Source organism: Lampris incognitus, chromosome 4, assembly GCF_029633865.1.
Source record: "Lampris incognitus isolate fLamInc1 chromosome 4, fLamInc1.hap2, whole genome shotgun sequence".
Classification (NCBI taxonomy): Eukaryota; Metazoa; Chordata; class Actinopteri; order Lampriformes; family Lampridae; genus Lampris; species Lampris incognitus.
The window spans coordinates 29,902,527-29,930,290 of record NC_079214.1 but is presented as its reverse complement, the minus strand read 5'-3'; the positions used below and the strand labels follow the sequence as shown (position 1 = coordinate 29,930,290).

The window sequence follows — 27,764 nt, the reverse complement described above, 5'->3', positions numbered from 1 at the left end:
CGTGAGAGTGGTAAAGAGGAAAAAAATGAGTGGAACAGAGGGGCACAAAAGCGACGGTGAAGGTGAAGTCCATCAAAGCGGATGAAATTGTTGAAAAAAAAAGGTAACAAAACGCCAATAATATGGAAGTGGGCTGGATAACTCAAAAGCGACGAAGTGCAGGTTAAGACAGTCTGCAAAATATGCCGTCGGTTGGTACCAATCAAGATGGGAAACAACAAATCGACGGTCATTACGACCGTTTTGGATTTTCAAAGTTTATTTTGAAACTTTGTGAGAAAAAATAAAAGAAAGATACAGACCCGCCGCTCCCTGAATTCTCCTAAAATTGCATACATTTGCACTTAAAATGAGTTTTAGATCAATTGCACACAAATAAAAGTTACGATAAGATCTATCTAAAACAACCACGACCGGTCAACATGACCATCTCGTAATTTGCGCGATCGTGTGCGTCATGTCACTATTTATGACATGTTTTGGTTGCATCATTTCCTTCACGAAGTTCATTGCTCTGTCCTAGAAAAAAAACTAGTGTTCTCCAGAGTAATAGTCTAAACTAGATTTTTGATTATTGCCAACATGTCTGGTTACAGACGTTGTTTCAGACGCACCATGACTACCACTGAGGCGTAACAGTATTTACAGGCGTTGGACAGTGGCCATTTTAAATTGTCTGAAAAATAGTATTAAAAGTTGTTAAAACTTTTAATTTTTGTGTCAGTTACTTTCTTAACAGACATACTAACATATGTAATGCATTAATATCTCAACTGGGTATTTATCTTGACAGAATATAGAGTTTAAAAATCATGGCGGTCAAAATGACTACCCATGGTCTTTCTAGCAGTTTTTAAGTTTTGGTCGTTGTTTGGGACTGTTTCAGTATTTATTTTCAGTTCTTTTTTTTACATTCCACGTTTTATAGGCCTTGTTACGTTTGTTAGATTAGCAATATGAGTTTTCCGTTTTGTTTTTCAGGTAATATTCACTTTTTCAATTTTCAGCTTTTCCAAGTTTGACCAAGTCTCTCTGAAGTTTAAATTGTTTAAAAATAGTATTATAGCTGTTAAAACATTAATTTTGGCATCACTCGTTTCCTAACAGACATACTAACATATGCAATGCACTAATATCTCAATTGACCTTTCGCAAAGTACTGCCCCAGAATGGTGCTTGTCCAATCCTATCTTAGCAACGGTTTCTATATGAGGGAGGTCCGTCAAGCTATCAAACAGACAGCAAAATGCTGAAACGGTGTGCCTATGGGATCTGCAAATCAGATACTAGATAACTGAAAAGTGTGGAGGGGGTGTAATTTTCTTTCCCTTCCCGAAACCCAGAACGAAAGAGGCGCAATGTCGGCAATGGATTTTGCAGTATAGCAGAAGCAGACTCCATGGCCAGCTTAATCCATCCAAAATCAACAAAAATACCTGTCTGCTACAAGCTAAGCTTGCTACTAGCTATTATTGATAGCTAATATAGCTAACGTATTGTTCCTGTTACCTTTACCCACACAATGATTATTACCATTATCGACATAGTATCAACGTATTACTAACAAAATAACATTATTAATGTACCTGATGAACGTGACCAGCTTAGTCTGTGGCCAGAGATACCTAATTTAGTGATAGCTAATGATAGCTAGCCCACTAACATAACTTTTTTATGCCAGTCACAGGTTAGCCAGGTTCCACCTTTCATTTACGAGCATAAAGACCCACGGGGAGGGTCGGCTGGGATGGTCTCTGGCCAGTCTGACCTCCTCATATCCGGCCTATTTTAAACGTTCCTCCCCCTCTGTGAGCTCCAGGTGGGGGACTGGCCGTTCGGAAAGTCATCCCACCCACAGAGGCATCTCGTTTGCCTTATTTTGTTGAAAATACTGGTTCTGGTCCGAAGGTAAAAAAAAAAAAAATCATGGGGCGGTTCCCCCGGTCCCGGGGCATGTCCCTGGCCACCCTGCGACCCCCAGGAGCCCATACAGAACCCCTGAAAAAGCCTGGATAAAATAATGCCATGGGGAACCTTGGCCAAAATCAACACTATAATATGGTGATGTTGACAATGGATTAATAAAAATATACCAATAATAGCTGAAATATTTAACTTACCCTACAGTGCAAGAGCACAATTGGTCTACAATGTGTTTCAGAATTAGTTGATGGGGTTTCTCATTCTTTGATTGCGACCGGTAAGCTTTACCCTCAATTATAGTCGCACGCCAGCAGCCCAGAGTCCATGCAAGTCAGTTTTACTTTTAATATTCTGAATGTATTCCTCCTGCACTGTAACCACTTCTGCCTTTCACGGGATGATATTAAGGATGAATTATTCCAAATACATCAGTTATTTTCCCTGGGAATGCGCTGATTTCTTCCTTCATGTTTTGGGGTTTCCTGGCTACTTCCTGGATGTTTCTGGAAAGCTTGATGGGCATAGCAACAGTAACTAAGGGGGGGGGACTTTGTGAAAGGTCAATTGGGTATTTATCTTGACAGAATATAAAGTTTAAAAACTGGCGGTTATTTTGACCGCCCATGGTCATTTTAGGTAGGAGTGAAATCCCGGTCGTTCCAGTGTTAAAAGGTTTCATCCCAGCAACCACACTGTGAGTATGGAAATGCGAGCCCATGTTAGTCCAGCCACAAGTTTTGTCAAATGTCCTAGTGGTTCTTCTGCTGTTGGTAATGCTAGCGGGGCTAAGCTAACAGTGTTAAACAGCGCTAGCGGGGCTGTACCAAAACAACAATCAATGGTTTTGTCTTTTGCGGCCATTGCCCCATATGAAAAGCAATCAAAAAGGAGCATGGATATAACAATACAGTTTCTTACTTTATTGCTAAAGACATGATGCTCCTGAGCACAGTGGGGAAAGATGGGTTCAGGAAATTGATTAAAAGTGCTGGACTCCAGGTACAAACTCCAAGGCAGAAAATACCCAAACTGCTGTCTCATCTTTACGAAGAGTGCTGTGCAAAGCTGGAAATTCAGCTAAAAGATGTGAGTTACTTTGCCACTACCACTGATCAGTGGTCCTGCCATACATCTGAGCCATTCATTACATTGACGATGAGTGGGCTCTTCAAACCCAACGCTTGCAGACGGCATATTTTCCGGAGGACCATACTGCCGAAATAATCTGCCAGGGACTGGAGGATGCACTCGCATCTTGGGGCCTTAGCGAAGACCGACAGGTGTGTATCACAACAGACAATGGGACTAACATTGTCAAGGCTGTTTCACTTAAAGACTGGACTCGCCTGCAGTGTTTCGGTCATCGGCTGCATCTAGCCATTGCCAAGTTAATGAACACATTCAATATATATTCCATCCATCCATTAACTGAACCGCTTATCCTGCTCTCAGGGTCGTGGGGATCCTGGAGCCTATTCCAGCAATCATTGGGTGGCAAGCGGACAGGAACCAAACCATGTTTGCACAGTTAAATGTTTACATTATGTTATTCTATTATTGTAATGTAATGTTATTCTATTTTTATGTTAATAAACTATATTCTAACATTTAACTAATGAACCGTCTGGTTTCCTCAGGCTTCAGTCATTATCAGGATACTCTTCAAACTGGCAGCATTATCAAATTATATATCATGATCATAATTTTATGCCATATCGCTCAGCCCTAGTTTCTGATACAATCCCCATGACTACCCATTTTGGTGCCAGAGTTGCAGTGCTACACTACTGCTCTTATGAGTACTTAAAGAGAGACTGACATGTCCTTTCTGAACACATTTTTTAACATTGGGAGTTTGAATCATAACCGAAAATAGGTGTGGTTTTATGAATTCAAAGCTATTGGCTACTGTCTTCCTGGGTGGGTGGGGCGAGGTACCGCTCGCCACTTGTTATTTACAAAAAATGTCAAATAGCGTGAGCAAGAGGGAGATTCTCTGCGAGGATTACAGTTTCGAGGAGGAGAATTCGGTGATACAAATAACTGTTAGATAGACAGATGATAGATATTTAGATAGATAGATGGACATAGATAGCTAGATAGCGATACGTCGTAGCAAGATCGTTCAGCAAAATAGCGCAAACTCAAGCTAAGTAGCTAGCAGGAGAGGGTGAAAGAACGGCTTCGCCGTGGTTTTATAGCATCTCGCTACGGACACACCCGATATGCAAATTGACTGGTGTCTACGTATCCACCGTCACAATTTGTCATTGGACACCATCTACAATCAATCACAGATATCTCTCGAGTGGCCACAGATGCGCTATTTTGGCCACTGAATTTCTCCATTGTCACATTCCAACTCAGAACACAGTCTATCAATAGGAATTTTCAGATTTTTATGTCAAGATCACTTTAACTATGTGAATATTGACTAGTGCAAGCAAGTACATTGTAGTTTGGAAAGCTTTATTCCTTGTAGGCTTTAGTTGAACTACCCTTGCAGTAGGTTTAGAGGGGTGGTTCCAGAATGGTGAAATGCACTGTTGAGCCTTTGTCAGGTGGTGTGGTCTAACTTGAGAAATGCCACTCAAGGAAGGTGCCCATTTGATAATTTCAATGACATTCTCTCATTGTATATTCAGGTTTAATAAAAGATGCTGCCTGTAAAATGGGGCAGTAATGCCATGAGATAATTTGTAGTTAGTAAACTGGGTCTGGATAAGACTGGGCAATATTAACAAAATCCAACATCTTACTATTTTTGACTAAATACCTCGATAGACAGTATGACGGTATTTTGGGGATTTGGGAAATTATTGTTAGTAATGTGGATATGATGACCAAGCAGGTAGAGGAATTCATCGTTCACTTCAGTCAGTTAATCAGCCCAAGTTCAAAAAATTGTATTGCTTTACTGTAATGCAAACTTTAAGACCAGGAAATGACAACATTTAAAAGTGCAATCCATAAAATTTTGCATAATCACATCCATTTGAAATGCAATGACGATATGGCAATTTTGTTGGAAAACTCTTCAATATTACAGGTGAACAGTGTTAAATGCACTCTTTCGATGCACAAAATATTGGAGATTAAGAAAATGAAGGCCAAACACCTTTTGGCATAAGATTTACATAGAATTTGTGAATATATTTGGGACAAAAATGGTTTTTAATTGGGATGAACTCCTCTGGTCTATTACATTCAACACACCCAAAAATTAATACAAGTTACTTATTTGGAATATTGAGTGTAGCTGCTAGAAAAGCAATTACAAAGAAATGGCTTAAGCCAGACAGCCCATCTATAGAGGACTGGTATGATATAATTTATGACATTTTTGTGTTGGAAAGAATCACCTTCTCCATGAGGCTTCAGGAAACTAAATTTGAGGAAATTTGGGAGAAGTGGAAACTGTATATTTCCCCAAAACGTCCTTCTTTTGTTTAAATTTGTTTATGAAAGTATAGTTTTTGTACTTTTTCTTTACCTTTTTTCTTTTATCTCAAATGGAAAAAAACACCCCATGTTCTATTTTTGTGTTCTACAGACCCCAATTCCAATGAAGTTGGGACGTTGTGTAAAACGTAAATAAAAACAGAATACAATGATTTGCAAATCCTTTTCGACCTATATTCAACTGAATACACTACAAAGACAAGATATTTAATGTTCAAACTGATAAACTTTGTTTTTTTGCAAATATTCACTCATTTTGAATTGGATGCCTGCAATGCGTTCCAGGAGCATGTTTACCACCGTGTTACATCACCTTTCCTTTTAACAACACTCGATAAGCGTTTGGGAACTGAGGACACTAATTGTTGAAGCTTTGTAGGTGGAATTCTTTCCCATTCTTGCTTGATGTACGACTTCAGTTACTCAACAGTCTGGGGTCTCCGTTGTCGTATTTTGTGCTTCATAATGCGCCACACATTTTCAATGGGAGACAGGTCTGGACTGCAGGCAGGCCAGTCCAGTACCCGCACTCTTTTACTACGAAGCCACACTGTTGTAACACATGCAGAATGTGGCTTGGCATTGTCTTGCTGAAATAAGCAGGGATGTCCCTGAAAAAGACGTCGCTTGGATGGCAGCATATGTTGCTCCAAAACCTGTAAGTACCTTTCAGCATTAATGGTGCCTTCACAGATGTGCAAGTTACCTATGCCATGGGCACTAACACACCCCCATACCATCACAGATGCTGGCTTTTGAACTTTGCGCTAATAACAATCTGGATGGTCCTTTTCCTCTTCAGCCCGGAGGACACCACGTCCATGATTTCCAAAAAAAGTTTGAAATGTGGACTCGCCAGACCACAGCACACTTTTCCACTTTGCGTCAGTCCATCTCAGATAAGCTCGGGCCCAGAGAAGCCGGCGGCGTTTCTGGGTGTTGTTGATATATGTCTTTCGCTTTGCATGGTAGAGTTTTAACTTGCACTTGTAGATGTAGTGACGAACTGTGTTAACTGACGATGGTTTTCCCAAGTGTTCCTCAGCCCACGTGGTAATACCCTTTACAGAATGATGTCGGTTTTTAATGTAGCGCCACCTGAGGGATCGAAGGTCATGGGCATTCAGTGTTGGTTTTCAGCCTTGCCGCTTATGTGCAGAGATTTCTCCAGATTCTCTGAATCTTTTGACGATATTATGGACTGTAGATGATAAAATCCCTAAATTCCTTGCAATTGTACGTTGAGAAACGTTGTTCTTAAACTGTTGGACTATTTGCTCTCGCAGTTGTTCACAAAGTGGTGAACCTTGCCCCATCCTTGCGTGTGAACGACTGAGCCTTCCGGGGATGCTCCTTTTATACCCAATCATGACACTCACCTGTTTCCAATTAACCTGTTCACCTGTGGATTGTTCCAAACAGGTGTTTTTTGAGCATTCCTCAACTTTCCCAGTCTTTTGTTGCCCCGTCCCAGCTTTTTTGGAACGTATTGTAGGCATCAAATTCAAAATGAGTGAATATTTGCAAAAAACAATAAAGTTTATCAGTTTGAACATTAAATATCTTGTCTTTGTAGTGTATTCAATTGAATATAGGTCGAAAAGGATTTGCAAATCATTGTATTCTGTTTTTATTCACGTTTTACACAATGCCCCAACTTCATTGGAATTGGGGTTTGTATAATAAAAAAAAAAAGAAAATAAAAAAGGGGAAAAAAAGAAAAGAAAATGAAGGCCAAATGCAATTTATCAAGGCTTTTAAAAAAATAAGATCTTGGCAATTGTCCTACTTAATGCATAGGTAAAGCATGTTTTATCTCATTGTGTCTCTGACATGGCTGTGTTTATTGCAGCTTGGAAAAGGATACAGCGAGAGAGCAGAGTTGTGCAACTCAACTGAAACACACAGCATCCATCCATCCATTATCCAAGCCACTTACCCTAGCATGGATTGAAAACTGATCAGAAGCACAGACATTAGTAAACATGTTTGAACTCAAAACTAGACCAAAATCATTATTTTTTTTTATTTTTGATGTTTTAGAAAGCTATTTATTTACAAATTTATCTTAATTTAAGTTTACATTCAGTTTATTCAGATTTTTGCATCTTCTGGGGGCTGCATGACTTTATTTTTAAATAATGGTTCAAATACTCGTAGTATTCAATTGATATGTTCATTTAGAGAAAAGCTATGTGTTGGAGTTTTTGTTATTGCAAATTTTAACACTAAAATGTTCATATAAATGAAAATAAATATCAGCTCCGTTATCGGCCATTTAACTCCTTGATTACGAATAATCAGTAATGGCCCTGAAGAAAAAAAAAAAAACACATTGGTTGACCACTGGTACATGTCATAACTGTTATCATCTTCTAAGCCTAAAAGCAGTCTGAGGTCCTCAGGTCGGACTTTTCTTGCTGTCCCCTTGTCCAGATTCAAGATGAGAGGTCAGCAGACCTTTTCTGCAGGAGCCTAACACCTTCAGAAAGTCCTTCCCTTGGAGCTCAGGCTAGCAAATTCCATTTCATTTCTTGAAAAACTCTTTCAATTTAAAATGTTTGAATATTGGCCAACAAAATAAATATATAAATAATTTCCATGTTTTTATTCTTCGTCCACTGTTATGACCACTAGCTTTTTTGCTCCTTATTTCAATTTCAATATTTGCTCTCCATCATGCTAACATGATTTATTATTGTCATTAAAAGCACTTTGCAATACTTGTTACAGTGCTCTATAAATATCATCTATTATTATTTATCTTACTATAATCATCGGTTTTTTGCCTATCATAGCAGTTAGTGGGCCTGCCTGCTAATCATGAATACCCGCCCACTAATTCTCCGTCATTAACAGACAAAGACATGCTTCCTTAACTCCCCATGCGGCCTTTACTCCAATTTTAAACATCTATTTGTTCAATTGTGTTATCAATATAACTGTAGCAGTCCAAATTTACTACTTATTACCAATATAATTGTTTTTTGCAGCTAATCAGTTAGTCCCAACAATGCATTCATAAAACTATTTTGATTAGACCTAGCATAAACTATTTCTAATCTTTTGATTTGAATTCCTCTGAAATTCTATTGCTCTTGCACATGATCCATAGTTGATGCCACAACCCATCCCAGTTAGAGAACAAGATGGAAAACACTGGAAGTTGGTAAACTTACCCTGCCTGGTATTACCACAGCTTTGATCACACGAGAGAGGCCCAAGTCATAGAGACACAGCATGCTGCCCTCTGCTTCCTCCAAGCCCACCAGCAAACCAGATCTATTAAATGAAATCATATTCATTGTACTTATTATGATGGCTTTATTGTTTATAATTTCCAGTTAACAATAAAGCCATCATTAACAATTACACTTTAAGCAGCTTTCAAAAAACTTAGAAACTAATCAGTGGAAGTGAAATACCCACATCATTAATGATATTGCGCTATACACAGTAAATTGGCTTGACATCAATCCGTCCACTTTCTCTTAATCTTTTTGTGGATTTCATGTATATCATCAACAAACTACTGCAAACAGAGCACTTAGGCCCCCACAAATGGCACGATTTGGCTGTCTCACACTAGGGTTGGATGATATATCAAAAATTTTCTTACTGGTTGACGATATAGCCCCCCACCTGCGTGCACCTGTCGGCTACTTTTAGCGAATGCAATCATTGCAAAAAAGAATACAAAACCCCCTATTTGGAATTATTTTGGTTTTAAACCAGATGCAACCGGAAGGCCGAAGGACCTAAATGAAGTAATTTGCCGTCCTTGCAAACGAGTAATGCCAGCAAAAGATTCTAACACTACCAATTTGCATGAGCATTAATGTGAAAATCTAATTCTACTTTAACATTACAGCCTATAGGCTACTCTTCTTTAATGAAAAAAAAAATCACCTTGAGATCTTTGCTAAGCAATAAGCTGTGAAGACAGGCTGAACAGCTGTCAGACACAATTTGGGGGGGGTCTGATAGCGTCAGATCAATCAATCAATCAATCAATCAATCAAGTTGCATTTTATATAGCGCTTTTCTAGCTGCAACAGCAACTAAAAGCATTTTACATTTCTGGTCAAATCTGAATTTCAGACACCTGTTATAAAAGAACACCAGCCGTTCTCTGTACAATCGCTACCTATTTCGTATGCTTAAGGCCACCGAAATGTGATTTACAATGATTAACTTATTTACACGTGTATTACAAAAAGATTTGACATGGGCCGTTTGAGACTATTGACATTGAGCAGACACGTGACAGACCTTAGTCGGTATGCAGATAATGGATTGTCAGATGAAAGACACTTCCACTTGCAGCCTCCACATGAACAAACAGGTTGGGATAATCCATTCATTATCCAAACCATTTATCCTGCTCTCAAGGTCGCGGGGATGCTGGAGCCTATCTCAGGCCTATCTCAGCAGTCATTGGGCGAAAGGCAGGGAGACACCCTGGACAGGCCACCAAGCCATCACAGGACCAGGTTGGGATAATTTTTTTTTTTAATTTGGGATACTTTATTGATCCCCGTAAGAAAATTACGCTCTGCATTTAACCCATCCTAGCTGTGTAGCTATGAGCAGTGGACAGCCGCCGTGCAGCACCTGGCGACCAATTGCAGTTCATCTTGCCATGTCTTGGTCAAGGGCACAGACAGGAGTATTAACCCTAACATTCAAGGTCTCATGGGAACAAAATGCAGATATATGTATATGCATATGTAAGGACCTTTAAAATCTAAAAATCTTTGGTACTTCATTTACCAGCATGCTTTGTGTCTTAAACATTTCCTGTGTGGGTGTGGTTTCCAAACATGTGGACCAATGGGATGTATTTGTATTTGAATTTTTGTTATCGGCCAATGATATGATGTGGAGCGTTCTGCCTGCAAAATCGCGGGGTCGCAACGGTCGATCTCCTCGCGAAAAGGAGGGAGCTTGGAGATTCAGCAGGACTCCAAGGAGAGAGGTCCCATTTTTTTTATCTCTCTCTCTGCGGCCCTGTTTGAGTGCCCGTTTCGCGGAGACTTTGTACACAGCCGTGTACTGGCCCGCATTTGAGGACCTGAGGGTTGCGATTGGCCCACGGTCGTGTGCTTGCTGGTGGGGTTTGTTTCGGGTCGAATTGCTTCGTTCCCCACCGGAGGACCATTGTCTTCGCCGGGGTTTTTCGGAACGTTGCGACCTGTGGCCATCTTGCGGACGGAGGCCCTGCCGGGGAGCCGACGGCAAGCACAGCGCCGACCATCGGAGGCCCTGCCGGAGAGCCGACGGCAAGCACAGCGCCGACCATCGGAGGCCGTCCCGGGGAGCCGACGGCAAGCACAGCGCCGACCATTGAAGGCCCTGCCGGGGAGCCGACAGCAAGCACAGCGCCGACCATCCTCTGAACTACACACAGCCTCCCGGTCGTGGAAGCGTTTGGTCGTGAGTAACGTGGACAGAGCACTTATACACACACACCCACGCACTTTTGTCTCGTCGCCTGGGCATCGTAGGGTGTCTGCCTTGCCCTGCGCTTAGAGAACTGGTTTAATGTGCACCAACGGGCCCCAACAGAAAGAGCTGGGTATTTTGTATTCTTTTGATACTTTCTTTCTGTGTATTGTGAATGGTTGTCACACCCTGTGAAATTTTAATTAATGTTTAGTTGATCAACAGTACCACACTCGTGTGGTACTCTGTTTTTTTTCTCTCTCTCTCACACTCTCTCTCTCATTATTATCCAATAAATCCTATTATTATTAATTATATTTCGGGTGTATTGGCAGCTCATTTACTTTTGGAGTGCTGGTAATAAGCGTGTACGGTACTTCAGTACACAGCAGGGTTACACGATCTGCCTTAACCACAGGTTTGTTTAAATTCTGGGAAGATACACCATTCACTAGCCTTAGGTAAGTGTAGTATTTTCTCAGTGGAGGCACCGCGCTACTACACTGATAAATATCCTGGTTAATTATTTCTATTATCATTTATCACTATTATTGTCATTAGTGGCAATAGCCTACTAGTGCACAGGAGGCTCGGCCAGCTCAACATTCCACCGCTGAGAACTCAGGATCCTGTTGCGCCACTGGATTTGCTTCTAACACTTTAGTAACTGGTAGCATTAGGATGTTGTCTTGTTCAAATGTGCTTGGCGTTGCCCGCCAGTGAAGAGGGGGTTACATTTTGGAGGCACAGCTGGGATACTCCTGTTTTACTAACTTTAGTAGGTAGTTTACTGTTTATTGTTGTTTGTTGTTGTGATTTAATACAGTTAGCATGGAGCTCAGTCAGGCTGTTGAGTGGAGCCGTGAGGAGAATTTGGATGTGTCTCATGCTATTTTGCTTAGCAAAGTGCCACTGAATGTCAGAAATGATATTGTGAGCTGTGTACTTGATACAGTCAAAGTTTTGGGTCGCACTCGGATACGTGGTTACTGTAGTGACAAGGTAGGCACATGTTCATTCTAGTGGAAACTTCTGCTGCTTTGGAACCCGTTTCTTTACCCCCTGAGATGGGAATTGTAGGTGAAGCGGGTCCCTGGTATGTTCATGCTCTGAGTAGTTTGCCGTATGCTAACCCTGTCCCTGAAGGGGATGCTTCTGAGACCAAGCTGTTGGCATTGTTACAGCAGGAGGGTAAGTCAATGGGTGATGTTAAGGCTGTTGTCATGGGCACCCAGCATCCTACACCTGATGTCAGCACGGATTTAGTCAATGCCATAAGCAAGCTGGTGGACCGCTGCAATCAGGCCCCATCTGATGCACCTAGTTATAGGAAGCTGAGGTTGTTTTCAGGTTTGCGACCTGTTCCCCCTGGTGAGGAGGAATATGATTCCTGGATGGAACAGGCTACTCAGATGATCACTGAATGGCAGTGTGCAGATGCTGCAAAGAGGCAACGCATTGTTGAAAGCTTGCGTGGGCCTGCTGGGGACATCGTGAGGTTCTTGAAGGTCAGTAATCCCTCTTCCACGGCTACAGAGTATTTAACTGCTCTTGACACTGTGTATGGGTCCACTGAGAGTGGGGCAGATCTTGTGGCATCGTTTCGCCATACATTCCAGGAAGATGGAGAGAGACTGTCTGCTTACCTCTATCGCTTGGATAAACTCCTCCACCGTGTTCTTGTGAGAGGAGGGATTGGTCCTGCTGACTTGAATCATGCACGCATGGAGCAGCTCTTTAAGGGTGCCCTTACCACTGACTTGGTGGCTTTACGTGTGCGAATGATGCATACTTTGCAAGATCCACCTACTTTCTCTCAGCTGAAGCGGGAAATCCGAGAAGAGGAGCATTGGGTAAGTGTGAGAGAAAACACTAAGCTTTCTGTTACTGCCGCTGCGGTTCCTCGTGCACGTGTGACTGCTGCTGTTGCTGTTCCCCAGGTGGCTGTGAATCCGGTGGCATGTGAGGTGGATAGTTTAAGGAATGAAGTCAAGGGCTGACAGCTTTAGTGAGTAGGGTTTTGAGTGCTGCTACCCTGACTCCTGAAATGCCAGCCCTGCAGACTGCATTGGTTTCCCCGAGGGTTGATTCCTCGACCTTTCCCACGTCTGCTGCTTCATCTGCTTTGCCTGGCATCTTTTGCTATAAGTGTGGGGAGGATGGTCACACCAAGCGAGAGTGTACGCGTTCTGAGAACCTCAGACTGTGAATCGGAAGCTGATCAAAAGGGTCACTGCCACAGGGAAACGTCAGCAGAGCTAAGTGATGGAACGGCGTCGAGCTCCATCACACAAAATCCGTTCCACCCAATGCTTACCTCAAATTAAAGTAAGCCAGTCACCCCTGCCGGCTGGCTTAGTGGGGTCCTCTACTGAGATGCCTGTGCTGATAGAGGGGATTTATGCCAAAGCTCTTCTTGATAGTGGTTCCCAGGTCACTATCTTGTATCGCAGCTTTTATGAGGCGTATTTGAAACATTTGCCACTGCAGCCAGTGGAAAATCTTGAAATATGGGGTTTGAGCTCTCACAAATACCCATATGATGGCTACTTGTCTCTCAGGCTTGAGTTTACTGGGGCTGTTACTGGAGTGCCTCAGGTGGTTGACACCCTAGCTCTTTTGTGTCCTGACCCTCAGACCAAACAGGGGATAGCTATTTTGGTTGGCACAAACACTCAGGTAGTGAGAAAGTTGTTTGCTTCTTGTAGGGGACAGGAGGTAAGATTGGGTTCTGTGGCTGACACAACACCTGCTCCCAGCCCTAGAGCTGTCAGGCGTAGAAGAGCTAAGGATAAGCGTAGGGTCGTTGGACCTGAAGTTTCGACTGCTGTGACTCAGAAACGGTTCATTTTCTCAAATAGCGATTCCGAGTCTGAGTGTGGCTGTTATGCTGAGGATGCAGTGCAAAACGCTCCTCTGTGTGTAAATATCCAGGATGTGCAGCCTGTGATGGAGTTAGACTCCGCAGCGCCTTGTGTCTCCATTGAGGGTAGAGGTTTTAGTCCAGTGCATTCACCTAGCGAGAGGGTTAGTGTTCCCGAAGAGATGGAACCTACTGTCGGCTCACACGGTATAGTGGAGGTTGAAGAACCTGTTAACCAGCACTGTAGTTCTGATGCTCCCCTTCCAAATGCCTCTGATGTAGTTTCTTCAGAGTCCTTACCTGCAGTACGAAGGTCTCAACGGACGAGGAAACCTCCTGATAGGTTAGTGTATGGAGAGTTAGGAGTCCAGGTTACGAACCATGTAGTCGCATCACACATAGCGCCAGTGTAGCTTCATGCCTGGTGGTGTAGCCCACATTCCTGTTGCAACACATGCGCACCCACACCTGTGCTTATGCCATGCACTCCTGCCATTGCACCCATAGCTAGTTTCTGACTGCTAGACTATGTTTGTTGTTTTGGCAATTTCTTTATGTTCTTTTCCTTTCTTCCTTCTTCACTTTAGTAAGTATGTGACCTGGTATGGGCAGGACATGTTATTTATTTGGTGGGGTTGGTGGGTGAGTTTTTTTTGTTTGTTTATTGGGTTCTTTCTTCTCTTAATGCCTGTGTGACTCAGCATGGGGGCATGCTGTTTATTTGGTGGGGGGAGAGTGTAAGGACCTTTAAAATCTAAAAATCTTTGGTACTTCATTTACCAGCATGCTTTGTGTCTTAAACATTTCCTGTGTGGGTGTGGTTTCCAAACATGTGGACCAATGGGATGTATTTGTATTTGTATTTTTGTTATCGGCCAATGATATGATGTGGAGTGTTCTGCCCGCGAAATCGCGGGGTCGCAACGGTCGATCTCCTCGCGAAAAGGAGGGAGCTTGGAGATTCAGCAGGACTCCAAGGAGAGAGGTCCCATTTTTTTTCTCTCTCTCTCTGCGGCCCCGTTTGAGTGCCCGTTTCGCGGAGACTTTGTACACAGCCGTGTACTGGCCCGCATTTGAGGACCCGAGGGTTGCGATTGGCCCACGGTCGTGTGCTTGCTGGTGGGGTTTGTTTCGGGTCGAATTGCTTCGTTCCCCACCGGAGGACCATTGTCTTCGCCGGGGTTTTTCGGAACGTTGCGACCTGTGGTCATCTTGCGGACGGAGGCCCTGCCGGGGAGCCGATGGCAAGCACAGCGCCGACCATCGGAGGCCCTGCCGGAGAGCCGACGGCAAGCACAGCGCCGACCATCGGAGGCCCTCCCGGGGAGCCGACGGCAAGCACAGCGCCGACCATTGAAGGCCCTGCCGGGGAGCCGACAGCAAGCACAGCGCCGACCATCCTCTGAACTACACACAGCCTCCCGGTCGTGGAAGCGTTGGGTCGTGAGTAACGTGGACAGAGCACTTATACACACACACCCACGCACTTTTGTCTCTTCGCCTGGGCATCGTAGGGTGTCTGCCTTGCCCTGCGCTTAGAGAACTGGTTTAATGTGCACCAACGGGCCCCAACAGAAAGAGCTGGGTATTTTGTATTCTTTTGTTACTTTCTTTCTGTGTATTGTGAATGGTTGTCACACCCTGTGAAATTTTAATTAATGTTTAGTTGATCAACAGTACCACACTCGTGTGGTACTCTGTTTTTTTTCTCTCTCTCTCCCTCTCTCTCTCACACTCTCTCTCTCTCTCTCATTATTATCCAATAAATCCTATTATTATTAATTATATTTCGGGTGTATTGGCAGCTCATTTACTTTTGGAGTGCTGGTAATAAGCGTGTACGGTACTTCAGTACACAGCAGGGTTACACGATCTGCCTTAACCACAGGTTTGTTTAAATTCTGGGAAGATACACCATTCACTAGCCTTAGGTAAGTGTAGTATTTTCTCAGTGGAGGCACCGCGCTACTACACTGATAAATATCCTGGTTAATTATTTCTATTATCATTTATCACTATTATTGTCATTAGTGGCACTAGCCTACTAGTGCACAGGAGGTTCGGCCAGCTCAACATTCCACCGCTGAGAACTCAGGATCCTGTTGCGCCATTGGATTTGCTTGTAACACTTTAGTAACTGGTAGCATTAGGATGTTGTCTTGTTCAAATGTGCTTGGCGTTGCCCGCCAGTGAAGAAGGGGTTACACATATACGTATTAGTGAAGGGAAATTCGTTCTCAAGAAACTCAAAGAGAAAATAATTCTACAGTGAGGTTAAGGTACAGTAATATCGCCACATATTTTTCATGAAACTGTCTGCAAACATGTATTTCAGACTAGCAAATAACTTCCATTGATCCCGCAACAGCAACACACACACACACACACACACACACACACACACACACACACACACACACACACACACACACACAAGAAAGCTAGAGAGGATCAAGTAGTGTGTTCCTTTTGTTTACAATAGGCAGCTATATACCCAGTTAATCACAATTACTAGTCATAATTTTCTACCATGCTCCCATTAGTCACTCACCAGGATGGTGTTATAGCCAAAGCTTTTATCATTGTTTCCCCTGTCACACTACACCATCATGGCCCAAATAATCTTGACATCGCTATAACTTCATCAGATCCTATGACTCTGTGGTTCGGCACTCCATTGGCTGTCCTTAACCACGTCACACTGAACGAACCAAGACAGCCAACTGTCGTTCACAACGGAACAATTTGGCGACATCAGGGAAATTTTTTCTGAGATGGCCTTACAGCAAGCAAAACTGCACAGTATGTGTATGGACCTTTAAGGCCCGTAGATTGTTAACTTTTCAAAAGGTACAGACCTCTTAAGCCAGCTAAAATCCCTGGCTGCGAGGATGCTGGGTGGGTGCTCCCCTCCTCCACTGAAGCAATAAGCAGACAGCCGCTCTCCTGTTACTGCATGGACCACCTCCAGCTGGGGGCCACAGGCCAACCAGGCCAGGCCACTTCGACCTACACACACACATTAGCATATTAGGATGCAAGATGAGCATCAGTAGGTTAAGCTATGAATTTCTAATTTTCGTACCTTTCTCATAAGCAAACATGGTATCAGTAGTTTGTAGGCTGAGTTTAACATTTGGTCTGCCTAATTAATGAAATCATTATTTTGGCCTGCCCTGGATCAGTAAATGTATGCTTACCAATGGTGAACTTCCCATGTAGCACAGATTCCAGAGTGATCTCATCTTCCCCCAGGGCATCTATGGTCACCCCTGGGAAAGGTAGAAAGCTGCTAGTGACCTGGGCAGTCAAGTCATGCATCTTTCACTGCAAATAATAACAAAGGAACGCATGTTATAAACAGCAAGTGATCACCAAGAGGAAGAGAAAAACAGAATAAAACAAAAAGTAAAGGTTGGTTACTAATTTTATTGCGGTTGCTGGTATTTAGCATGACATTTACGCACACACATTTATGAGCAAAATATCAAACAATGGGCAGTGAAATGCGTTACTGCACTTAATACACATAATAGAAAGAAACTAACAGCAGATGCCTCAACAAGCCAACTTAAATTTGATTTTTTCTTTTTTTTTTGAAGCACAAAAAATATAGGTGAAAACAGTCATACGAAAAGTCTCTAATTAGACAATTAGCCTACTCTAAAGATCAACTTGCTAGTCTTAGCCTGCAAAAAAAGCTACACTCAGAAGCAGTGCACAAACCCAATTCATGAATCAAAACCACGTCCACGTAACTTAAATGAAAGCAAAGCAAATGTATTAATCTATTCTGTACTTTGCTCTGCCACATGACATGTCAACTTCTGCATTTCTGTACACTTCTGTTGTCAGACATTCTGTAAAAAAAAAAACCAAACAAACAAAAAAACCTCCTTCGTTGTCTTGGCTGTGTACTTAGGGTCGTTGTCGTGTTGAAAGGTAAACCTTCGCCCCAGTCTGAGGTCCTGAGCGCTCTGGAGCAGGTTTTCATCAAGGATCTCTCTGTACTTCGCTCCATTCATCTTTCCCTCGATCCTGACTAGTCTCCCAGTTCCTGCCGCTGAAGAACATCCCCACAGCATGATGCTGCCACCACCATGCTTCACTATAGGGATGGTATTAGCAAGGTGATGAAAGGTGCCTGGTTTCCTCCAGACGTGACGTTTGGCATTCAGGCCAAAGAGTTCCATCTTGGTTTCATCAGACCAGAGAAACTTGTTTCTCATGGTCTGAGAGTCCTTTAGGTGCTTTCTGGCAAAATCCAAGCGGGCTGTCATGTGCCTTTTACTGAGCAGAGGCTTCCGTCTGGCCACTCTACCATAAAGGCCTGATTGGTGGAGTGCTGCAGAGATGGTTGTCTTTCTGGAAGGTTCTCCCATCTCCACAGAGGAATGCTGGAGCTCTGTCAGAGTGACCATCGGGTTCTTGGTCACCTCCCTGACCAAGGCCCTTCTCCCCCGATTGCTCAGTTTGGCTGGGCGGCTAGCTCTAGGAAGAGTCCTGGTGGATCCAAACTTCTTCCATTTACAACTGATGGAGACCACTGTGCTCTTCGAGACCTTCAAAGCTGTAGAATTTTTTTTGTACCCTTCCCCAGATCTGTGCCTCGATACAATCCTGTCTCGGAGGTCCACAGACAATTCCTTTGACTTCATGGCTTAGTTTCTGCTCTGACATGCACTGTCAACAGTGGGACCTTATATAGACAGGTGTGTGCCTTTCCAAATCATGTCCAATCAATTGAATTTACTACAGGTGGACTCCAATCAAGATATAGAAACATCTCAAGGATTATCAGTGGAAACAGGATGAACCTGAGCTCAATTTTGAGTGTCATAACAAAGGGTGTGAATACTTAAGTACATGCTGTTTTTTATTTTTAATAAATTTGCAAAAATTTCTACAAAACCTTTTTCACTTTGTCATTATGGGGTATTGTGTGTAGATTGATGAGAAAAAAAAGGAATTTAATCCATTTTGGAATAAGGCTGTAACATAACAAAATGTGGGGGAAAATGAAGGGGTGTGAATACTTTCCGGATGCACTGTATAGTATGGAGGCTCAAGACGATGTATTAATGCTGCATTTTTGTTCATGTTAGTTTTTCGAAAGCAAGCAGCATATCTTAAATAGAAACCTTATCTATCTTTAACAAGGGTGGCACACGAAAAACAGCTGCAGCTCTTCCCGAGAATCTCTGCATCTCTGGAGTGGCAGTGAAAACGAGATTTTTTTTCTGGCCGTCAAGTGACGTATCGTGATGTCAGTTGGCTGTTGGAAAAACTAAGCGTAGCAGGGTTTCTAATACTCTAACCTACTCTAGGTTAATCAAGTGACTCCCTGTCATTTGAAATTATTGTTTGTACTGCTAGTCACATTTAGAATCAACAATGCATCTTACAGTTTTCCTTTACCAGAGAGATGTTTGTTTTGTGATCAGTACCTACCATCCCCAATTCCAAGCTGTTCTGCAATCACCTGCCACAGTCTGTCTTTAAATTCCACATTTCTATATTCTTTGCTTTCTTTGTCATAAAGTGCTTTGTGCTGGGAGATGAAGTAAATAAGTTTCTCAGATGATGATGTTTGTATGTACGGTGGCTGTAAGTGGTAGATAACTCTCATCCGCTTTTAACGGATGCGAAAAAACGCAGAAAATCAAACCTGTTCCAAAAACTTTGACGGAAAAAACTTTCTGAGTCGGTGTGTAAAAATGATTGACACAACGTGACGTCGTATTTATGAAAAATACGGACTTGGTGTGCAAAGGCCTTAACATACTAACAAATCCTCTGCTCTATCTTAAAAGATCTCTCACAGCTTTTACTGCTGTACTGACTGACTATACAACAGAGGGCTTTCAGTTCTGTTGTAGCCCCAACTGTCAGCAGTTTGCGCAGCATGTCAAGCCTAACATAACAGCTGCAGTACGTCAGATGGATTTAATGTTGTGGAAGCCAAAACTGAGACTACACAAATGACACAAAGAAAAAAGTTCTGCTCATGGCAATCTTTTTCTCTTTAGTAATTTTAGGAAACTCACCAATGAGCCCAATATTACACTTAAAGGTTAGGTGTGATCATAACCTCCTCCCAGCAACAAACTAATCACTGTAATGCACTGCACATCTCTGTGTGTCCAGTTTAAAGGTTCAGGAAAGAGTTGGCAGTTAATATTGCCTCTTCAGATTTTAACTCAAACAGCCTGGGTATTGTTGTAATTCATACATGAAGATCGCACCTTGATCTATGAGACTTGTTTGTGCTACAACTCGAACCTGTAATTGCACTAGTTCTACAAGCTAACAGCATCTCAGTCAGCATGGTGTATGATGGAAAGGCTTGTTCACAGTAGGGCTGTGGGACATGAACAAAACCTCATATCCTGATATAGGTAATTTCATATCCCAATAACGATACATATCACCATATAACACATTTTCTCTAAATTGAATGAATAGTTACTGATCCATACCACTAAACTGTTCCTAGGTGTGAATGTGTGTGTTGGCCTGTGATGGTCTGGCGGCCTGTCCAGGGTGTCGCCCCGCCTGCCCCCCAATGACTGCTGGGATAGGCTCCAGCATCCCCGCGACCCTGAGTAAGGATAAGTGGTTTGGATAATGAATGAATGAACGGTCCATGCCCCCCCGCCGGCACACGCTGCGTGTATGTATGTGCGTGTATGTATGTGTGTGTGTGTGTGTGTGTGTGGAGGGGCAGCCTCGGCCTCGCTGAACCTCCGAGATGAGAGCAGAGCAGAGTAGCAAGACCTTAAATGACAGCAAAACGTAGTGGAAACTATCAAACGAAGCTGAATTGAAACGAGTACGTAAACAACAAAAATAAACCGTCGCTAATGCGTTTTGCTGTCATTTATGGTCACGTTAGTTTCTCGTCTCCTCTCCTTCACCGCGGGCGGGGCTCAGCCTCTCCACACAGGAGCTCAGCAGAGCAGAGAGAGAGCGGTGCAGTTGACAACTACAGTAGTTACGATCCACGCAAAAGATGGACAGACTCCAAATGATGAAAATATTGTCGTAAACAGTGTTTTCTGCGAAATAACGATAGAGCACAATATGAAACAACAGCCCTAGTTCAAAGCCTACTCAATAGGGTTTTGACTTTCCTGGTGAGGTTTGGAGACTCAACACTGCCCTCTGCAACAAACCGGGGAAAAAACATCAGATTCAAGCGAGCTCCCGCGCAATCCTTGCCACTAGGTAACCACATGTCATGTGGATCTGGACATGCTGACAGTGACGTCTTCCCACTCAATAAACGAGTGGATTACTCTGATTACGGTGGACTACGTTGAATTAGCTAACGCTACTCTATCAGAAACAGGCATTCGAACTCGCAAGTGAGTTAGCCAACGTCGTAAAATCCTAGTCCTCCTTCCAGACTGTCTCGCTGTCACATGGATGCTGCTTCCATTCATTGGTGTATGATAAATCACGATATAATCTTTTCACACGGCCTGGTGATATTCGGGTCAGAAATGCTCTAAATGTAAAAAGCGAGGGCGATAGTGTGCACCATTAGAGAACTGGCTGACCAGCTGGCTGCTATTAGCTCCCCATTAGCCGTCTGTAGCACACATTGGCTAGCACCCATTGACAGCATACGTTAGCGTAAACAAAAGTTTGCGCATCGTAATCCGTTAATTGGCGATATTAACACCAGTGATAAACTACTACATCTGTTTACTAGCATTAATTCGACGACACACAGAGTACGAACTGTATTAACTGAATAGATAAGGGGCAGTTAGACTGGAAAATTGTTTACTTGAAATTGGCATGCAAGGTCACGCAGGATTATGATGGTACAGGCTATGTCCTGGAGCAATTTTAAAGTTACTTGCGCAAAATATCGGAGCTATACAGACGCTTAGTTTGGTGTTGCTGGGTCAAGCAAGAATCTTACAGACATGTAAAATTGCTTGTTATTTGAGGAATTAGCTAACTGGTAGCAGACTGAGGTACGGTTGTTTCCGAATAAACGTCGTTACGTTCGCTGCGAGGGTGGCTAGTAGCTAGCATTAGCCAACTTTAAGGGTTGCTAGGAGTTTGGTGCGACTCCATTGACTAGCATCTACAGGTAGTTTCTATCATTAAAATACATATATAATTGCGTGTCTTCACGACCACTCAAACCTGAAACGGTAAATTTGTTTGGACACTTCCAAGTTAGCACCGTTACATTAGCTTATTACCCACTAGGGCTAGCTGACGTACTGCAATGTGCAGCTAGCAAATTACGTTACCTGTCTAGAGATGTTGACAGCTGTATTAAAGCCAATATGTTCTCCTTTGTGATTCTTTAATATCCTTCTCTCCTCTGTCATAATCTAATCCGCCTCGATGCACAAGTCAAATGCAAAGGCGTCCCGGGACTTTGCGTTGATTAACAAACTCAGAAAGTATTTTCGGGCCGGGGCTCTTCCAGTGCGAGAACCATTTCCGCGGTGGGGATGAATCGGTGCGGACCCAAGGCACGTAGTTTCCAAAGTCCCGCTAACGTCAGGGCGTCTTTCTGAAACAACGCGAGGCCCTGCGTCTCATCCAGCAACTTGATCATATTCCTCGTCACATCCAATGATACAGCCATGCCTGAGGGGAAAAAAACAACAACGATTTTATGTTCAATTAGTTACGAGAGCATTTGCGATGTGCGTCAGTTGATTTCGTGTCCAAATACCACATAAATGTGGTACAGTGGCATAGTTGGTGAAATGATGGAATCTGCAATTTTCAACTCTATTAGGTGCAGTTAAGACTACGTTATATTGTTCTTAGTTTTTTTGCTAGACACATATTTGCGTAGATTGGACCGAAGTTAATACATGAGTTAACAGCGTCGTAAATATACAATGACGGTAGAATTATCCAAACAAGTTTGACAAATTTTGGGCTACGTATTAAAGTACACGTACAAAAAGTTACTAAAGTACATTTTGTATATTGGGCGATTAAATACGCCCATCCTCTATGAGATGGTAAACGCAGCTGGCAAAACAGACGAGAAAACCCACAAACAGCGCGACGGAACGGCAGAACGGTTAAAAAAAACTAGATGGGTTGTCATGGCGATTTATTTTTATTTATTTATTGCATGTAACCCCTTTTTATGCACTATTTATAGTGTATTTAGTATTGCGTCTCTATGAGCTAAATTCCTAAGTGTGGAAGATGGTGTAGTCTACTAGGGTTATGTTACATGAATTTATACTGACTAAATGAAGCTGTACCTTCACCTGGAATAACAAAATACCCCCTTATTGTGTGTAATTATCTCCCAGGAAAACTAAGTATGAATGAATGATGATTTATTTCGAACATGTAAATAAGCACGATATAACATAGATAATCCATTGCCAATAATCTTAAGTGATCAACAAATCCGCATCAAACTCAGCGAACAACTCTCCATATACATCAGATTATTTGTTACATGTTCGAAAATGACAAAGTATATGTAATATTTGCTAGTAATATTTGATTTGCTAATGTCCCTTACGGCTTTCCGTAGCGCCACAACAAAGTCACGTGATGTACGTAACAACGTCAGTCGGAATCCGGTCGATGAATAAACACCCAGCACGAGAGAAGTCGTCCTTGCTTCATTAATGTTATAAGTTAACATAGCCAGAGGGCACAGATCATTACATGGTGTCAGAGTAGCGGAGTTTAAATACCCAATATGGATTCGTACGGCGTTCCAGCTCCACGGATGGACTGGGAATCGGCGAACTTACCTGAAGCATGGAGACGATTTCGACAAACAACGGAGCTAATGTTCAAGGGCCCCCTGCGCGGGAAGAACGAAGAGGAGAAATGCAGCTACCTCCTGCTCTGGATAGGGGAAAAAGGGCGAGATGTGCACAACACTTGGACACTCAGCGGAGAACAAGCCAAGAAGCTAGAAACGTACTACGATAAGTACACTGAGTACATCACCCCCAAAGCAAACCCGATTTATGCCAGATATAAATTTCATGAAAAGATGCAGGGAGAGAGTGAATCCTTCGAACAATTTATAACTGAGCTAAATCTCCTAGTCAAAGACTGTGGCTACCCAAATGCCGACGAGATGGTCAGGGACCGCATCGTGTTTGCCACCAACTCACCCAGAGTGAGAGAAAAGCTACTTAGCCAGGGAGCTGAGCTAACGCTAGAAAAGGCCATAGATGTAGCCCGCTCACACGAGCTAGCAAAGCAACAGCTAAAGTCTATGGGCCAGGGCAGCACACATGAAACGGTGCACGCAATAGGCAGAAAGACTTACAAACCGAACGCACCCAAAGCAGCTAACGCTAACTTCAGACAAAGGGAGGGTAACGTTAGCACCGCCGCTAGGGCGTGTAGCTATTGTGGAGGGCTACACGGCACTAAAGCCACTTGCCCAGCTAAGGGTAAACAATGCATTAAATGCAAGAAGCTCAATCATTTTGCTAAAGTATGCAAGTCTAGCTCCCAGGGACAGACAAAGTACTACCGCGGCACAGTACATGCCGTCGGAGAGAACCCAGAAGAGTACACCACTGACAGAGAGCAGGAAGAACTGTACTTCGACAACATTACAGTGGAGAGCACCGCTGTGGGAGAACAGACAGAGCTGTACATAGACTGCATCTCAATAGAGAACAACGGAAAAAGCAACGAGCAGGCTTACGTAGAGGTTGGAATTGGCACACCTCCACAGAAGGTAAAGTTTAAACTAGACACTGGGGCACAGGCCAATACTATTCCCACCAACCTGTTCCAGGCGCTGTTCAAAAATGTGACACTGAAACCAGCAATACACAGACTCACTGAATATGGAGGAGGCGCGCTGAGCGTGAAAGGCACATGCAAACTCAAATGTAAGTACAGAGACAATGCAATTATGCTGGACTTTTACGTCATTGACACAAACGCCCCACCAGTCATGGCAATGAAAACATGCCGTGACCTAAACTTGGTAAAAATAGTGATGGCTGTGAGCGAGGAAAACAATGTCACATCACAGAGCATAATGGATGAGTATGCAGATGTTTTCCAAGGAATAGGAGAGTTCCCAGGCGAGTGCACCTTCCGCGTCACACCAGATGCAACGCCGGTCGTCTGCCCGCCACGCAGAATCCCCATCGCCCTACGCAGCAAACTGAGGGACGAGCTTGACAGCATGGAGAAAGGCGGCATAATCTGTAAGGTAACAGAACCCACAGAATGGGTGAACGCACTCGTCATTGTTGAGAAGCCAAAGACAGGCAAACTTAGAGTGTGTTTAGACCCCAGAGCTCTTAACAAAGTGATACAACGACCTCACTACCCCCTCCCCACGCTGGAGGACGCCACCACAAAGCTCGCTGGAGCTGAGTACTTTAGCGTGTTAGACGCGCGGTCAGGCTATTGGGCCATCAAACTGAGCACTGAATCCTCAATGTTGACGACATTTAACACAGTGTTTGGCAGGTATCGTTTCCTCAGACTGCCATTCGGAATCGTGTCCGCTCAAGACGAGTTCCAGAGACGCGTGGATGAAACATATGAAGGATTGGACGGTGTGACGGCCATAGTGGACGACATACTAGTGTTCGGCAAGACTAAAGAGGAACATGACCAGCGTCTCAGAGCGATGCTGAAGCGCACAAGGGAGCGAGGGGTGCGGCTCAACCCCGACAAGTGTCACATATGCGTGTCCGAGGTAAGCTACTTCGGCCACACGCTCTCACACGAAGGCATCAAACCAGACCCACACAAGGTGAAGGCGGTCAAGGACATGCAACCCCCACAGAACAAAGCAGAGCTGGAGACAGTCCTCGGCATGATCAACTACCTCGCCAGATTCGCTCCACACCTCTCACAGATAAACTCACCCCTCAGACAGCTTCTGAAACAGGACAGTGAGTTTGTATGGGATGCAGTCCACGACAAGGCGCTCCAAGAGATGAAGAATCTCATTACACAGCACCCAGGTCCAGTACTCTCATATTTCGACCCGCAGAAAGAGCTGCGACTCCAAGTGGATGCATCCAAAAGTGGCCTTGGGGCTGTCATGCTCCAAGATGGCAAACCAATTGCCTATGCGTCCAAGTCACTCAACAGCACTGAAGAAAACTACGCACAGATAGAGAAGGAGCTCTACGCTGTTGTCTTCGGCTGCAAGAGGTTCCACGAGTACATGTACGGACGAAAAGTGATTGTGGAGTCAGACCACAAGCCTCTGGAGGCAATATTAAAAAAGCCACTGGCAGCAGCACCACCCCGGCTGCAACGGATGATCCTGGCGCTCCAAAAATACGACATCCAAATCATCCACCTTCCCGGTAAGGACATACCGGTGGCCGACACACTGTCACGCAAGTCAATAGAACACCACGACAGTGACCTACAGGAAGGGATGGAGGCCCAAGTGCACACAGTCCTCAGCAACATCCCTGTGAGCGACACAAGACTCACAGAAATCAAGCAGGAAACAGCGCAAGATCCACAGCTCACCGCACTCAGACGAGCCACACTCACTGGCTGGCCAGACACAAAGAAAAAGTGCCCGCCCAGCATCCAGGAATACTGGAACCACAGAGCAGAAATCTCAGAAATGGACGGTATCCTGTTCAAAGGTGAGAGAATCATTGTCCCCCAAAAGCTTCGCAAGGACATGATACAGCGCATCCATGCCGGCCACCTTGGCGTGGAAAAAAGCAAATGCCGAGCAAGAGACTTACTGTTCTGGCCTGGCATGGGGAAACAGATCGAGGATGCGGTAGCAGACTGCAGCATATGCCAAGAACGGCGCAGCGCAAATGCAAAGGAACCAATGAGGTCACACGCCATACCTGAGCGGCCGTGGCAAGTCATAGGCACAGACCTATTCACATGGAACTCACAGGACTTCATAGTCACTGTGGACTACTACTCCAGATTCTTCGAGCTAGAGAGACTTTACAGCTGCACCTCATCTGCCGTCATCATGAAGCTGAAAGCAGCAATGGCTCGACACGGAATTCCCGAGACTATCATCAGCGACAACGGTCCGTGCTACAGCTCTGGTGAGTTCCGCAACTTCTCACAGACATGGGGTTTCTCACACACCACCACAAGCCCCCACTACCCACAGAGCAACGGCCTCTCCGAGAAGACTGTCCAGACGGCCAAACGCATCCTGGACAAAGCCAAAGCTGAGAACAAAGACCCCTACATGAGCTTACTGGAGTATCGCAACACACCGGTGGACAACCTGAAATCACCGGCACAGCTACTGATGAGTCGGAGGCTGCGGTCCATTCTCCCATCAACAGCAAAACACCTGCAGCCACAGATCGCCAGTCAGGAGGATGTTCACAAAAGGAGAGAGGTATGTCAACAGCGCCAGCAGGCATACTACAACCGAACAGCCAAACCTCTGCCCCACCTGCCCGCAGGCACACCAATCCGCTTCCGGCAGGAGGATGGATCCTGGAGACCTGCAACTGTGGAAAGACCAGCGAACACAGACAGGAGCTACCACATCCAAACCAAAGAAGGTCAGATCTACCAACGCAACCGTCAACACCTGCGACAAAGCAGAGTGAACACTCACACTACGCACACACACACTTCACAGCAGACTGTTACCAGCGCTAACAACAACACACAAGCCCATCAGCAAGAGCATGCTGAACCTCCAGACACGAACAATCAGCGACAACCAGACACACAGCCTGGTTACACCACGAGGTCAGGTCGCACGGTCAAACCAAGACAAATCCTTGACTTATGAATGTAAAAAAAAAAAAAAGATGAAATGTTATTACGGTGTCACATTTAGACAGGGAAGGAAATGTTTTACACTACTTTGTTGCAGTCCAGTTATATAAGAGTTCCATTTTCATATTCTTTCTTATTAAGATTGTATTCGTTTATAAACGTGCTCAACGTGGTCTGTATCTCTGCAGAGAAAGCAGCACTTTTCAGAAAAAGGGAGATGTAATATTTGCTAGTAATATTTGATTTGCTAATGTCCCTTACGGCTTTCCGTAGCGCCACAACAAAGTCACGTGATGTACGTAACAACGTCAGTCGGAATCCGGTCGATGAATAA

At 43.9% G+C, this 27,764-nt stretch overlaps 1 protein-coding gene across 1 annotated transcript in view; it reads right to left on the bottom strand.

The window, feature by feature from the left end:
* ahctf1 (AT hook containing transcription factor 1) overlaps positions 1–22,150 on the bottom strand; it is a 127,666-nt gene extending 105,516 nt beyond the window's left edge. The window contains exons 1-4 of the mRNA XM_056278844.1: positions 21,967–22,150; positions 16,894–17,020; positions 16,552–16,702; positions 8,565–8,667 (exon numbers count right to left, since the gene is read on the bottom strand). Coding sequence (XP_056134819.1) covers positions 8,565–8,667; positions 16,552–16,702; positions 16,894–17,014 — 375 coding nt within the window. The 5' untranslated portion in view covers positions 17,015–17,020; positions 21,967–22,150. The remainder of the gene's footprint in view (positions 1–8,564; positions 8,668–16,551; positions 16,703–16,893; positions 17,021–21,966) is intronic.
* Positions 22,151–27,764: the final 5,614 nt, after the last annotated feature.